Here is a 17198-nt window from a genome sequence, read left to right on the forward strand (position 1 = left end):
GGCTGTTTCCTATCTGGATACACAGCTGTTTACTTTTTATGGTAAAAAGTGCTTTCATGTTAGTATTACTTTAGACACTGTAACAATTAGGAAGGGAGAGTGATATTTAGAAGAGAACAAAACAGAAACTCTTGGAAGCAAGAAAGAAGCATGACTCAAGGAGGGAAATTCCTGTTGCCATTAAGGATTGCTGGTATATAAAATGCCCTCTATATGCCAACTAAGAATTCCCTTCTATGTTCAGCTTTTCTACTCCCTTCAAGAAGAGATCAAATCTGAAGCAGCAGCAACCAACATGAATGTGAAGGGCATGGCTATAGTCTTGGCAGTGATATTCTGTGCTACAATTGCTCAAGGTATGTGATACTTTTTATTTCTCAGCCTATAAATTTCTTTTCTAATTCTTCAAATGTTTTTTCTTCCACTTTTACCCTAAAAGATATACTAAATTTTTATTTAACCTCACACATTAGAATTACTACAGCTTTGACAGAGAATGTAAGAAATGTTGGAGACATTAGAGATGATTATGAAACTAGAGATGACAAACTTCACGAAATGTATTTGGTTACAAAATCTGACAAGAGCCTTTAGCAATAGTTTTAAATGCCTGTTAAAAAGATCTTTGTGAAATAATGTTACTAGCTTCCTGGAAAAATTCTTGAGAATAAAAAAGGCAAATAAGCTTGATCTCCAAGACTTCTTTTATGCTTTCATCTATTCTTTAATGATTTGGTTACAAATTTAAAGAGAAAATCATTAATGCATTACTTAGGCTCCTTTCCTAGCAACAGCAGTGTCAAGTGCTATTTGACAAATGACCATTTTTATCCTTAATAAAAACTTGGCTCACATTCTTCACCAGAATTATAAGCCAAAGTTCTCTGTTGCAATCAGATCCATTAGTAACTGATGCTATGATCTGTTTTAGGTTTCCCAATGTTCAAAGGGGGACGCTGTCTTTGCATAGGCCCTGGAGTAAAGGCAGTGAAAGTGGCAGATATTGAGAAAATCTCTGTAATTTACCCAAGTAACAACTGTGACAAAATAGAAGTGATGTAAGTAATGGACTTGCTAAAGATGACAATGATGGAGGCATTTTTGGTGTTTTTTTGTTTTGTTTTGTTTATGCTTTTCCATCCAAAATTTACAAGTGTTTTGGATATTCCTTTAACAGTATCACCTTGAAAGCACATAAAGGACAAAGATGCTTAAATCCCAGGTCGAAGCAAGCAAACATTATAAGAAAGGTAGGTTACCAGATTACTTCCATTTTATAATGTTTTATCCAAGACAGATCTCTTGAAAAAAAAAAATAAAGTAGACAACTTCAGAAAAGATTCTATGATCCTATATGAAGTGTTTTAATAAGGGATCTTTGGTTATAATTAGTTTTTCTTTTTTTGCTGTATGTTTTTGCATGTCACTCTTTATCACTGGGAAACAAGAACAGCCCAAGTTTATAAAACTCTCATTTTCTTATTACAGAAAGTTGAAAGAATGAATTTTTTAAAACATCAAAACATCTGAAGTCCTGGAAAAAAGGATATGAAAACTTAGAACAAGTTATCTGTGACGATGAAATGATAAGAATGGTAATAATTCTGTAGAGGGAAATGACTTTCTGCTGCCTATTGCAATGCACATTCATGCATTGTAGGATTTGTAAGTTCGGGAACCTTCTAGAAGATTTGATGTTTATAACTATTCTGCTGTGAGAATGAAAACATTTGTATCTAAGTTATCTGCCTATACTTGATCTAGATTCCATATTACAATCTGCAGTTATAATGGAGACATTACTATTATTACTGAAGTCAAGATCTTATGAGTCAAAAGCATCCAGGTATATCATAAACATCTCCCCAAATTTTAAAATGCAAATCCACATTTCTTTTCCCAAAATCATACAGCACATATATACCTAGGAAAAAAAGTTCTTACATGTCATCTTGTTTATAAAAAGGCAATAATTCATGAAATGTACTATGAAAAAAAATTATAAACTAAGGAAAATTGGTAAGAATGTAAATATTTCATAACTGAGTTAGCAGCTCTGGTCTTAATTTGATTTTAGCAACTTTGTTTTTCATTGATATGTTTTGAAACAATTAGGATATGTGTGTTTACTGTGCATTTTGTTTTATCTATTTTTATAAATTATAGCAACATTTTAGACACATTTTAAATATAAAATGTTTTTGTCTACCAAAGAAAATGTTGAAAAGAAATATATGCACATATCTGGAAACCACCTTTACTTTCTGTGATTCTTTTTCTTAGGAAAATATACAATCTTACCTTTGTAAGTCATGCCCATACGATACAATTTAGGGATATCTGAGATAGTTCTATTTTAAAAAGAATCAAAATCATTTTTCTCTAAGAAAGTACCACAACTTCATTTATATTGGTGGGTATAGGATAGTTAACAATTAACATTTATGGCACATACAGATGGTATTTGAACAATAAAATAATGAGGGGTTCATGGTGGTCTTGTGCTCTGGTGGGAGATTGTGACCTGAGGGGTCTGGAAAAGAAGATTACTCTGACATTCCAAAGGTGTTACCATAGCAGCAAAAGGACAATAGATAGGCTCGATTAAGGTAAAGATTGTCAAGGAAGATTCAGTCCTAGGACATGACTACCTGCCATGACACACTTTTAGTTAGGAAGTTTTAATCTCTGACCATTCTATGTGGTTTGGTTTAGGTCTCCGAGTTTGTAAGACCCTCTATGCAGCTTCCCCTGAGCTTGTCAGGTTTAGTATGTGGCCCCTTTTTTTTGTCCACACTTTGTAAAACAGACACATTCATATGTCTTCCAAAAATTTGATATGCCTTTAACAATTTCACCTTGTATTTCAAAAAGCATAATGCTACCTGTTAACACACAGAATTATTTAGAAATATATCTTAATAGATAGTTGTGAAGGAAAAATTGTCTCTCTTTTTAAGGGGTCTTCCTAAGTCCAAACCCCCTTTTTACTTGGGGGCAAATCCCTTATTATGTGAGTTTTGGTGAGAGACCAAAAAGAAGAAGCCAAAGGAAGCCACTCCTTCCCTAGACTTTGAATTCCAGCTAGCACCTCAAATAAACCACCAGTAAGTAAATTATTTAAACTGGCAGTAGAAACAGTGTAAGTCCTAACATGTTTGTACGGCATGACTGGCTAGTATTCCTTGCCACCAAGCTCCCTTAGGTTTTTGTCCATTTTCTAAGAATCAAGCCTGATTCTTCAGTCTTCCTTTGGATTCTTCAATTAAATTTCTCTTCTGCTGAAGCTAGCTAGAGTTGATATCTCTGTCATGTAACCAAAAACCTTAGCTAATACAGCATTCTTTATATAGACACCTATACATTTGAAAAATAAAAATATGTTACAGAATTACCAAAAAAAAAAAAAAGGACATTACTGCTTATCTGAAAAAAGGACAATTTTACAAGATGGACCAATCTTGAAAACTTTATACTAAGCAAAAAAAGGCAATTACAAAAGACATATTTATGATTCCATTAAACAAACTATCCAGAATAGGCAAATCTATAAAGACAGACAGTAGGTTAGTTATTGCCTAGGGATAAGAGATAACAAGAAGTGACTCTTAACAGATACGGGGTTTCTTTTGGAAGTGATAAAAATGTGCTAGCTTTGGCCAGGTGGTTCAGCTGGTTGGAGTGTTGTCCTACATACCAAAACGTTGCCAGTTTAATTCCCAGTCAGGGCACATACCTAGGTTGTGGGTTGGATCCCTGATCAGGGTGCATACAGGAGGCAAACAATCAATGTCTTTCTCGTCCTAGACTCTCGATTCCAATAATTACAGGCTGTTGTTATTCCTTGTGATTAAGCCCCTATATCAATGTTTCTCTCGCGCCCTCTCTTTCTTCCTCCATCTCTCTCTAAAAATCAATAAAAACATAGGGTCAAGATTAAAGAAAAAAATTTAAAACTGATTGTGGTAAAGGCTGTATAACTCTTTCAATCTACTGTACTAAAAACTATTGAATTGTATACCCTACATTGGTGAATTGTATAGTATATTAATTATATCTCAATAAAAAATTCAGAAGGAAAAAAGAGAACAATTTTAATGTATCCTTCCATTGATATCAAAGAGCCAACCATAAAGCAGATCAGAGAACTGACAAAAAAGTAAATAGCAAAGGAGGTGCCTGGAACCTAATAGGTCTTCTTACTAACTGGCTTCTTGATGGGTTCCTACAGCAATAATGAGAAGCCAAAATGTTATCCAGGGAATTTGTATATAAATCTATATAACCTGTATCATATATTTATACTGTGATATATAATCTAGGTATGTAGTATTACATAATATATAATAGTATAAATTTATAATAAAAAGTATAAATACATATTAAATATATAGTATAAACACATATATATCATAAATCTACATAAATTTGTATATAGAAACTAGAGGCTTGGTGCACGAAATCCATGCACAGGTGGGGTCCCTAGGCCTGGTTGGCAATCAGGGTCAACCTACGGGGTGACTGGTGGGGTGATCGGGAAGCCCCCACTGGCACCCGCCTTGGCCAGCCTGGAGCCTGCGGGCTGGGGGCAGCTCCTGTGTTCAGCGTCTGCCCTCTGGTAGTCAGTGTGCATCATAGTGACCAGTTGTTCCACTGGTCATTCCACCATTCTGTTGATTTGCATATTAGGCTTTTATTATATGGAATGGGACTTCTATATAAGTTTCCAAAATAGTGTCAAGACTTAGATCTAATATTTGACTATTTACAGTAATTTTTTAAGCGTATCTTTAAAAATAAAAATTATTTGAGTTAGGGCTGCATGATAAATTCTTTAAAATAATGTAGTTTAGACCAGGACATTATTATTGAGAAGACACGATATACTTAAATTTCTCCATGGCAAAATAAACATATTAAAGAATTAACATAATACTTAAGCCATGATCCTTCTTACCTCAGTAATTTTGCACATTACTAGTCCCTCTGTCCATTTCTTCACTAAGCTAATGCCTACTAGTAACTTAGATCTCAGCCTAAATGACGTTTTTGACAAGATGTTGTCTTTGAAACCATCCCTTAAATCTCAACTAAAATAGGTGGCCTATTTGTTTTCATAACACTCTCTACTTTTCCATCACACTATTTCAATTGTCCCTAAAGAATTATGCCTGTGCTTAATCTATGCTCTCCCACAAGTATAAACTCAATAAGAAAGCCACCATAGTTCTAGCCCACAGTACAGTGCCTAGCACATATCAGAACTTCAATAAATATTTGAGAAAAGAATGACTAAATGGCAATATAAACTAAGGAGGAAGGAACTTACTTTACAGCAATGGCATGAGAATGCACAGTGTTAGGAAAGTATAAGGTTAGTTAAAAAATAATAATTAGACTGGTTTGGTTGGAGTACAGAATGAAGGACATCAAATGTCTAGCTAAACAACCTTGAATTTTACTCTATCCAATGGAGACTAAATGTTTAAGAATAAGAGAATGACCCTATCCAAGTTATTATAAACTAGAGGCCCAATGCACAAAGATTCATGCAAGAATGGGCCTTCCTTCCCCTGGCTGCTGGCACTGCCTTCGCTCTGGCCGGAGCCACCTTTTCACTCCAACCTGGAGCCGCCTTTCCGCCTTCCCACACTGCCCAGAGGCCCGGAGTGGCTGGGGTGGGGTGGAATGCCAGTGTCGTTGCCATGGCGACAACGCAAGCGTCTCACCCCACCCTCTCAGCACCTGTGTATGCAAATTAACCCACCATCTTTGTTGGGTTAATTTGCATAATCACTCCTGATTGGCTGGTGGGCATCAGGAAGGTGTGGTCAATTTGCATCTTACTCTTTTATTAGTGTAGATTATTCTGATTATGGCATAGAAAGTTAATTGGAAATGGCAAAGACTAAGAAGGGATATGTTTCCAGAGCTCAAGTCTTTATTGCCCAAACTTGAAGTCATTTTCATATCATCTTTACACATTTTTACCATATTTCTGATCAATTTTCATTATATTTTGCAAATTCTGTGTACCACCTGTACTTTACATACATTTACATAAAAAGAAAACTTTCATTACTATACATGTGAAATCAGTTATCACTTGTTATAGAAATAAAATCTATAATAATAAAAGGCTAATATGCAAATGGTCTTGATGCCCTCACGCCATAACGACCAATCAGCAGGAGGCTGCGTGCGTGGCAGGAACACACTGGTGGGGTGGAGCTGCATGAGCGGCGAGGTGTGTGCGGGGGACGTGAGGCTGCGTCCCCTGCCCGGTGCCAGCCGGGGGACGTTGACACTGTTATTGTTTATTTATTAATAAATTTATATATTATTTTCATATATGTGTTACTAATTTTCTTTCATCTCTGACACTTCTATTATAGAGAAAGGGCAAATAGCAATATCAAAATATTTCCTCTAATGAGTTCCCTTTTAATGTGCATGAATTTCATGCACCGGGCCACCAGTGTAACAATAAAAGGAAATACAATGAAAAGTACTAAATTTCAGCTATTACTGTATGCCAAAGGTTTGAAGCAGCAGGCCTGCTCTGTATTTGTTAAAAAGGGAAATTAACATAGTGAGATGTCTGAAAGTCATACTAATACCAACTTGAGACTCTCCATGATTTAATCAGAAGGACTGAATGTAAACAGAAAATAACTAATTGATATTAAATGTATTACCAGTGAGCCCCCTGGCATTGTCCCACACTTTGGGAAATACTGATCTGAAAAGTAATAAGGGCAGTATGAATTACCATATGACCCAGCAATTCCACTCCTAGATACATACAGTCCCAAAGAATTGAAAACAGTTGTACAAACAAAAATTTGTACACAAATGTTTATACAGCACTATTCACAACAGCCAAAAGGTAGAAACACCCAAATGCCCACCAACAAATTAATGGATAAAGAAAATGTGGTATATATACACTAATGGAATATTTATTCAGCCTTAAAAAGGAATGAGCCCTGGCCAATGTGGCTCAGTTGATTAGAGCACCACCCCATATACCGAAAGATTGTGGGTTCAATTTCTGGTCAGGGCACATTCCTAGGTTGTTGGTTTGATCTCCAGTTAGGGCCTGACCAATTGATGACTCTCTCTCTCTCTCTTTCTCTCATCTTCTCTCTCTCTTGCTCTCTCTTTTCTCCTCTAAAATCAATAAGCATAGAAATATCAATACATGCTATAACATGGATAAGTCTTGAAAACATTACACTAAGTAAAAAAGCCAGACACAAAAGGCAACATACTAATCTACCTAAAAAAAGAGTAACATACTAATTGACCGTACCTTTGCGATGCCCACCAGCCAATCAGGAGTGAGTATGCAAATTAACCCAACAAAGATGGTGGGTTAATTTGCATATGCAGGCACTGAGCGGCTGGGGGCGAGGCAGGACACTTGTGTCATCGCCATGGCGACAACACAGGTGTTCCGCCTCACCCCAGCCGCTCCAGGCCTCTGGGCAGCATGGGAAGGCGGAAAGGCGGCTCCGGGCTGGAGTGGAAAGGCGGCTCTGGCCAGAGTGAAGGTGGTGCCAGCAGCCAGGGGAAGGAAGGCCCATTCTTGCACGAATCTTCGTGCATCGGGCCTCTAGTATTGTATAATTCCATTTATGTGACATATCCAAAATAAGAAAATCCATAGAAACAGAAAGCAGATTAGTAGTTATCAGGGGATGTAGGGATGAGGTAATGAGGAGTGACTGCTTAATTACAAAGTTTCTGTTCAGGATGGTGAACAAATTCTGGAACTAGATAATAGTGATGATTATATAGCACTGTCAATGTACTTGATGCCACTGAATTGTATACTTTTAAGTGGTTAAATGGTAACTTTTATGTTATGTGTATTTTAGCACAATATAAAGTAACTAGAGGCCCAGTGCATGGATTTGTGCACCAGTGGGGTCCCTCGGTCTGGCCTGTGAGGATCGGGCCAAATCAGTCCAGTGCATGGATTTGTCCAGGGCATGTCCGGCCCATCTCACCCAGCAGCAAGCTAACCTACCAGTTGGAGCATCTGCCCCCTGGTGGTCAGTGCGTATCATAGAGACTGGTCGAACGGTCAAATGAATGGTTGGACACTTAGCATATTAGGCTTTTATTATATAGGTCTAGAGGCCCGGTGCACGAAATTCGTGCATAGGGAGGTGTGTCCCTCAGCCCAGCCTGCACCCTCTCCAATCTGGGACCCCTCAAGGGATGTCCAACTGTCCGTTTATTTGCATAATAATATGCAAATTGTTGGGTTAATATGCAAATTAAATGGACAGTCGGACATCCCTCTCACAATCCAGGACAGCTGGCTCCCAACTGCTCGCCTGTTTGCCTTCCTGATTGCCCCTAACCACTTCTGCCTGCCAGCCTGATCACACCCTAACCACTCCCCTGTCAGCCTGATTGATGCCTAACTGCTCCCCTGCCAGCATAATTGCCCCTAACTGCCCTCCCCTGCAGGCCTGGTCCCCCCAACTGCTCTCCCCTGCCGGCCTGGTCACCCCTAACTGCCCTCCCCTGCAGGCCTGGTCCCCCCAACTGCTCTCCCCTGCCGGCCTGGTCACCCCTAACTGCCCTCCCCTGCAGGCTCAGTCACCCCTAACTTCCCTCCTCTGCCAGCCTGGTCACCCCTAACTGCCCTCCCCTGCAGGCTTGATTGCCCCCAACTGCCCTCCCTTGCAAGCCTGGTCCCTCCCAACTTCCCTCCCCTGCTGGCCTGATTGCCCACAACTGCCCTCCCTTGCAGACCTGGTCCCTCCCAACTGCCCTCTCCTGCTGGCCATCTTGTGGAGGCCATCTTGTGTCCACATGGGGTCAGTCATCTTTGACCACATGGGGGCAGCCATCTTGTGTACTGGAGTGACGGTAAATTTGCATATTATTATTTTATTAGATAGGAGGATTAAATAGGATAGAGGCCTGGTGCACGGGTGGGGGCTGACTGGTTTGCCCTGAAGGGTGTCCCGGATCAGGGTGGGGGTTCCCTTGGGGCATGGGGCAGCCTGGGTGAGGGGCCTGTGGTGGTTTGCAGGCTGGCCTCGCCCCCTGGGATTTATTTATCTTCTATAATTGAAACTTTGTAGCCTTGAGTGGAGCCAAGCCTCCTGCTAGCTCTGTGGCCGTAGCCATTTTTGTTGGGATTTATTTATCTTCTATAATTGAAACTTTGTAGCCTTAAGTGGAGGCCAAGGCAGGCCAGGGCAGGCGGAAAGCTTGGCTTCCTCTATTGCCGGGAAAACCCAAGCCTCCTGCTCTCTCCGTGGCCACAGCCATCTTGGTTGGGTTAATTTGCATACTTGCTGATTGGCTGGTGGGCATGGCTTGTGGGTATAACGGAGGTACAGTTAATTTGCATATTACTCTTTTATTAGATAGGATAAGGACAATGCGTCACATCTCTCATAGCACAGTGATTGGCTGCCTGGTATTTCCATTCCAGGAGGAAGGAGGAGAAAGGAATAAGAGGAGCTGCAGCCCACCATGCCCAAAGCATTCCTGTTACTGTCTGCTGCCCTGGTGCTACTCAGGCCTATACATGGAGCCACACTGAGAAACAAAGAGAGATGGAAGCCACTCAGCAACCCCAGAAACTGAAACCTGTCAGAGCTCATTGCCTCTGCCTTTGCCAAGTATGAAGAGTAGAGAAACCCTTTTCCTGATGACCTCAAAGGCTGAAGGCTACTCCTGAGAGCAGGTATCTGCCTATTTTTAAACTACAGATGAAGCCGCTCATTAGAAAAAGTCAATCATTGTCATTGTCAAACTCCCCCCACTTCCACTTTTGTCAATTTGTAATGATTTTTTTCTATATTTCCATATTTACATATAAACAGCTGGACCTTTGGTACCTATGTGTATACTTTTTGCTGTTTTTCCTACTTTATAACCATAAATATCAATGTAGAGCACTACATATAATTGCAAGTTATCAAAACACTATAAAGTCAAGAGAAATGACTAAATTAAGTTTCCTTTCAGCTTATCTTACTAGTATATGTGTACAATGCTTTTAACAATCAAGACTTTCATTTGAAAGGGATGTTGCTCATTTTTACTTTAGTTCATTATATGTGCTAGGGATTTGGTTTTAAAATAGGTCTTTTCTGGGAGGAAGACACACTCGCACTTTCAGCACATGTTGTTGAAAGACCTCCCAGTCTTAGTTTCATACCAAGGAAGATCAGTGATAAATATCCACAATTAAGTTGAAATAGAAAGCAAAAGATCATGGGATTCTAGAATTGCTGGGTTCCCTGGGAGAGGTTCTCTGTCACTGTGCTTAGAGGTGGACATTGTGCTACACCAAGTATCCTAGCCAGTCAGAGAAAGATAAATATCACATGATCTCACTCATTTATGGAATATAATGAACAACATAAACTGATGAACAAAATCAGATCCAGAGACAGAGAAACATCGGTCAGATCATCAAACCTCAGAGGGAAGGTAGGGGAGGTTGGGGGTAAGGGGGAGAGATCAACCGAAGGACTTGTATGCATGCATATAAGCCTAACCAATGGACACAGACAGCAGGGTGAGGGGGAGGGCCTAAGAGGGGGAGATGGGGGGGAAATGGGAGAATAGGAAAATAAAAACAACAACAAAAAAAAGAGCATGAAAAAAGAAGAGAGAAGCCTTCAAACAGATGAAGTAGTTTTGGATGATACTACTAGAAAAGGAAAGATTCCGCTTAGCATAATGCTCTCCAGGTCCATCCATGCTGTTGCAAATGGTAAGAGTTCCTTCTTTTTTTATAGCAGTGTGGTATTCCATTGTGTAGATGTACCACAGTTTTTTAACCCGCTCAACTGTTGATGGGCACTTAGGCTGTTTCCAAATCTTAGCTATTGTAAATTGGGCTGTTATGAACATAGGGGTGCACATATCCTTTCGGAGAAATATAATTATCACATGATCTCACTCATTTGTGGAATATAATGAACATAAACTGATGAACAAAAAGAGAGCCAGAGGAAAAAATATTTTAGAATATAATAGAAGTAATCCTGTTATTTGCAGATTTTTAATATCGCCTACAACTTTTGTGATATTATACTATTAGTACAGTTTTGATATTATATTTAAAATCTTTTTTCTTGAAATATTAATGTTTATTGCATGTATATGGTTAATTATTTTGTATCTACAATCTGGTAATAGATTTATTTTGTATATTGTAAAAATAATATAAAGAGAAAAAATTAAAAAAAGAAAGAAAAGATTAAAATATTTAATTACTTTTGGCTGATGAGTATGGTACTTAATATATTTAATATACCCATATAGAATTAATGTACCACTTTAGTATCTGTTTCTTTTTTTACTTTTTAAAAAATTTTCAGTGGCTTCCTGGCGCACTGTTCACAGGGACCAGACCCGCGCCTGCAGCTGCCCACGCCAGACCTGTAACACAAGCCGAAACCAGGGCGGTGGCTGAGGCCTGTGGCACCGAAGGAAGATGATAGGATCTGTTTCTTAAAGATTTCCAGAACCAACAAATATAAATATTGATGATGCAGCCAAATCATTCTGGGGATTAGTAATAGTACACTCTCACACACAACTGTTTGGATTATTGGGAGATAGATTGGGTGTGGGGTGCCAAGGCAATGTTAGTACTTTCTCCTTGTCTTGTTTGCAAACTTTATTAGAGACTGAGATCATTATGTACACTGAAACTATAGTTTCACTTAAGTACCACAGAAGGATAACTACACTTCCTGGAAATCCTGGCACTGTGAATGCAGATGTAGTTGCGTGGTACAGCTCAGTAAACTGGTAGGATATAGGAAATACCCTGAGGTGAGTTACTATAGACTTTACATAATTTCCTATAAATCCTAATTTAGATTCTTCTTTAAATTGTTCACAAAGAAAAATTATAAATAACAGCTTGAAGAACACTAAATGATAATCTAAAACATAGAATAACATACACTATTGAACTACATCATACCTAACTACATAAGATTCTTCCTTCCCCAAAAAAAACAATGAAACTAAAGATCTTATCTAAAGCTTTTGATTAAAAATGAAACAAATAGTCATAAAATTCATATTTATTTTATTTAAATCTGATTTATGAAAGGGAGGGGGGACTACATCACACCAAAACGCATACCAAAACACTTTTATAGAGCTCTCAAATGTTCTCTCTTCCCCAAATAATTAAGTCTACCATATTTGTAAAAGTTTTCCCAAATGCATGAGTTCAGAAACATAGCATTCTGTTTCAAAGTATGTTCATCTTGCTATCTACAGCAATTCCAAAATAAGACCAGGGCTACCCCTACCTCTGCCTCTACCTTGATCCTGGGCCTTTCTTCCACAAAGTCATGTATGCTTATGGCCTACCTGCTCTGGTTTAATCACACCGCAAGTTGTCGCAAGATTCTGAAAATAAAATCATCTAAATTGCCTTTAATATGTATGTTAAAACAACAACAAACATATCACACACACACACACACACACACACACACACACATTCCATTCAGCCTACTGAAAAATAGGAAGCAAAGCAAGGACTAGAAACCTGTTGTCATTTATATTCGGCGTTCAATCCATATCACATTTAATTTCTTCAATTCATCCCTTTTTTCCTATCTCTATGGTTAAAGCTTTAGTTCAGGTCCTACATGGCTCTTATCTAGACTACTGTAAGAGCATCCTTCGTCTGCCGACCTCAGTCTCCCAACCCTCCAACAGTGCTCGACAGGAACCTTTGACAAAGACTCCTTGGCCAAGGTTTAGTTTGCTCCTCTGAACCCTCTTCTCAACAAGGCCTTGACCTTTGGGCTCCTGAGTTCATCTTTGCAGAATCCAGTTTTAATAAGAATCACCCACACTTAACATCTGATCATTCTCCATATCTGGTGAAATTCCTCATCTCCCACCATTCCCAGTGAAATGTGATTACTTTAGCCTGCCTTCAACAAGAATCCTGTTACATCAGTTTAGCAAAAATTATCCAATCCCCTTAATTATGTTCCATCCACCAACCTACTACCCTCACACACACACACACACACACACACACACACACACACACACACACACACTCCTTGGCTATAAATCTCTGCTTTTCCATGCTGGATTTGGAACTGAACCCAGTTCTATACAGAGCTCTTTTACCCCTACGGCAGTGGTTTCTGAACAAAATCTGTTTTTGCCTTTTTAACTATTACAGAGCTGTAGTTTTCTTTGAGACGTTCTAAAATGCAAATCTGTTATTACTCTCCTTCTAAAATCTTTAATACCCTCTCAGTGTCTTCAGAATAAAGTCCACACTACTTAGCCTATCTCTCTGAATGCTGCTGCTAATTGTCATCTACGTGAACTCTCTACTCCAGTCATTCAATTATCTGCCATTTTCCATGCTATTTTCTATCTGAAATGCCCTGTCCAATAACTACTCATTTTCAAGACTCTGTTCAAGAGTTACATACCCTGGCCAGTTTGATAGAGCGTCAGCCTGGGGACTGAAGGATCCTGGGTTCAATCCTGATTAAGGGCATGTACCTCAGTTGCAGACTCCATCCCCAGCCCTAGTCGGGGCGCATGCAAGCGGCTACCAATTAATGTGTCTCTCTCACATTGATGTTTCTTTCTGTTTCTCTACCCCCTCCCTTCCACTCCCTCTAAAAATCAATGGAAAAATATCTTAGGGTGTGGATTAACAAAACAATAAAAAAAAAAAAGAGAGTTACCGCTCTTATCCTTTCCTGAGGCATCCCACACATATACACTTTAGAACTGATCATTCCACCTTACTACCTCCACTAAAACACAGCATTCTATCTGCTTACAATGTCTTCCACTACTAGGAGATTCCAAGACTCCCTTCAGCAATCATGGGATCTCTTTTTTTAAAAATATATTTTATTGATTTTTTACAGAGAGGAAGGGAGAGGGATAGAGAGTCAGAAACATCGATGGGAGAGAAACATCGATCAGCTACCTCCTGCACACCTCCTACTGGGGATGTGCCTGCAACCAAGGTACATGCCCTTGACTAGAATCGAACTTGGGACCTTTCAGTCTGCAGGCCAACGCTCTACCCACTGAGCCAAACCAGTTATGGCCATGGGATCTCTTTGATGGTTCTGAGCTTCCATGTCTGGTCATCAGCCAGTGATTATCTGACAATACTTGTTTTTTCATCCTGAGACCATGTTCTACTTACTTGTACTTCTGTAGCATCCCTGGGATAATACCATGGCAGGTGTTCAATATTTCTAGTAGAATAGGATTCTTGGTGCCTTAAGCACCAGAAACCAAAGGGTTTATACCAAATTCTGTATGAGGTGGTCTTCTAGTTAAATAGTGATTTTCATGTTTGTATAGTTGGCATGTGTTGTATTGACTAACGCTGTTAGAACACTTGTAGGTGCTTCAAATATTTGTGGTTTTCCAATTTGTAGCAGTGACAGCCTTGTGAATCATTTATATTTTTCACTAATTTCTTTTGTTATTACTGTTCTTTTTTTATTTTGCATTAAGGGTTCCAATAAATATAACCACTGAATATCATCCATGTGCTTTGTAGTAGTAGTCTTAAATGTTCAGTATGTAACAAGTATGACTGTGCACAGATTACACTACACTATATTAAATTATAGAACAGCAGTTCTCCAAGTGTGACAGTCCTTCCCCCTCCCTTCTAAGGGTCCCTGAGATACTTTCAAAAAGTCCACAAAGTCAAAACTTAAATTTTCACAATAATATTAAGATGCTGGTGATCTTTTTTATTCACATTCTCTCAGAAGTTTCCCAGAGCCTACCTACATTACATGTAATATTGCAACAAACCAAATACAGTAGTAGATATAAGAGTCCTGCTATGTTCTGTTAAGCTTGCTACTCTTTTTACTAAATTATTTTTGTTTTATAAAATACAGTTGTTTTTCATGCAAATGTTATTTAATATGTAATGGGCTTATCACTAGGTTGCAATAACATCTTTTCCTTACCTTGCCTGTTTCTAAGAAATCATAATTGCTTCCCACTGGATACTCTCAACACCCCTTGTTGGTTTCTTTAATCTTGTCTACACTTCTATAAGTAGAACTGTCATTAAATTCCTTTCAAAATTCCAACTGAATACCCTTTGTTTCCTTCCAGGTCCCTGTCTGATACACACTACTCTTGATCCTGGTGAGGCAGATTCAGCAAGGGAATCTGCTTCTTCCTGAGGGACAACTGATGCTACAAATTTAAGATGACCAGGTGCCCTGATTTGTTGACTGGTGCCACAGATTTTGTCAATTGAGGCTGATGACAAAAGCAGCTCAGAGAGGTATTAGTAGAGTGGTTAAGAGGTTCTGAAATTAGACTACCTGAATTCAAATCTTGTTATGGAATCCCATTTTAACTTATTAAGAAATAGGTACACCTTATTTAGAGTAGTTGTAGGATCAAATGTGATAAGTGTTTTTAAAAAGCACAGCCTAGCACACAAAAAAAGCATATAGTATTCATTTTAATATAGTATTTTTAATAAGAGAAATTCCAATATTAAGCAGCATGTAGACAGCTAATATGGAAAGTAGTTATCCTCCAAACTCTTTGTATTAAGAAAAATGCATAACTTGAGACCACCTATTTGGGGATTTGTCAATGAATCTTATTCCATAGTCATCCTGCCCTACTGGAGACATGAAGAAAAGAGAGAAAAAAGAAAAAGAAGAAGAGAGAGGAAGAAAGAAGAGAGTTAAAGAAATAAATAAAGAGTAAAGCCCGGCTGGTATTGCTCAGTAGTTAGTAGTTGTTCAGGGCATATGTTCAGGTTGTGGGCTCCATCCCCAGTGGGGGGGCATGCAGGAGGCAGTTGATCAATGAGTCTCTCTCATCATTGATGTTTCTATCTCTCTCTCCCTCTCCTTTCCTCTCTGAAATCAATAAAAATACTTTTTTTAGAAAAAGAGTGAAGAGAGAGAGAGAGAGAGAGAGAGAGAGAGAGAGAGAGAGAGAGAGAAATACAGTGGCATGGTGGGGATGTAGGAAAGGAAACCAATTCCCACCTTCTTCCCTCTTCTCTGCCTATCTTCTGGCTTTATCTCCTATCACCTCATCTATTCAATTTAATTCACTGACCATAATCTTCCCATCTCTCTCTCCTTTCAGTTATTTGATCTCTGGATTCAGTGACCCTCTCTGAAGAGTAGGCTGATTTAAACTTATCAATCACTCTGTTAAGCCAAAATATTGCTACAATTTAACAGAGATTTTGGAAACATCCAATATTTCTTACTAAAATAAAAACTGACTCAGAAAAGTAGAGGCATAATTACGCCACATTTCTTTGGCACTTCTCCAAGGAGGAACCAGGAAACTAAAACTTACTATTTCTCTGAAGTGAGGATTTTATGGTAAATTAATTTTTAATGGACCTCAGGTGTAGATTTGAGTTCATCATTATTTTAGTTGGTGACATATACACTGTCATCTCTGATACATGCATGCATATATTTATATATTTGTAATATAATGAAGACCCATGAACTCACCACCCAAAAAATCAAGAACTGGAACATTAACAGTAATTTAAGATATAGCTGTGTTCCTTCCCTATCCCATTTTCCTTGCTCCTCCAACCCCAAGATAATTGTTATCCTGAATTCTGTGTTTATTATTCCCTTGCTTTCATAAAATACACACAACCTAACATTTTACTATCTAAAATTTTTATTTATTGATTATAGAAAGAGAGAGGAGGGAGGAAGGGAGGAAGGGAAGCAGAGAGAGAGAAAGAGAGAGACATTGATTTGTTATTCCACTTCTTTGTGCATTCATTGGTTGATACTTGTATGTGTCCTGACTAGGGATTAAACCCGCAACCTTGGCATATGAAGACAATGCTCTAACCCAGTGGTCAGCAAACTATGGCTCGCAAGCCACATGCGGCTCGCGAGCCGCGATTAGCCGCTCTGTTGACTAATGCATTTGCCGACCACTGCTCTAACCAACTTAGCTACCCTGCCAGGACCTATCCTAGCCATTTTTAAGTGTACAGTTCAGTGGCATTAAGTGCATTCACATTGTTGTACAACCATCACTCCCTTGCTTCTTAAAAATAGTTTTATTTACATATACATACCTAAACAAAATATTTACCTTTCTGAGTTTTATCAAAGGGTTATCATTCTGTATTTAATCTGAACATTATTTTACTT

General features: G+C 38.7%; 2 protein-coding genes across 5 annotated transcripts in view; one reads left to right on the top strand and one right to left on the bottom strand.

Moving 5' to 3' along the window:
* Window positions 1–17198, bottom strand: part of ART3 (ADP-ribosyltransferase 3 (inactive)) — a 109984-nt gene that overhangs the window by 66683 nt on the left and 26103 nt on the right. The window lies entirely within an intron of this gene.
* Window positions 296–1530, top strand: CXCL11 (C-X-C motif chemokine ligand 11; the record flags this gene model as incomplete). Its single annotated transcript, XM_080668870.1, has 4 exons — window positions 296–356; window positions 932–1058; window positions 1178–1250; window positions 1489–1530. 4 exons carry the CDS (start codon window positions 296–298, stop codon window positions 1528–1530), a joined length of 303 nt encoding a protein of 100 aa, XP_080524996.1.

The sequence above is a fragment of the Plecotus auritus genome (genome assembly GCF_963455305.1).
Source record: "Plecotus auritus genome assembly, chromosome: 1".
In the NCBI taxonomy this organism is placed as follows: domain Eukaryota; kingdom Metazoa; phylum Chordata; class Mammalia; order Chiroptera; family Vespertilionidae; genus Plecotus; species Plecotus auritus.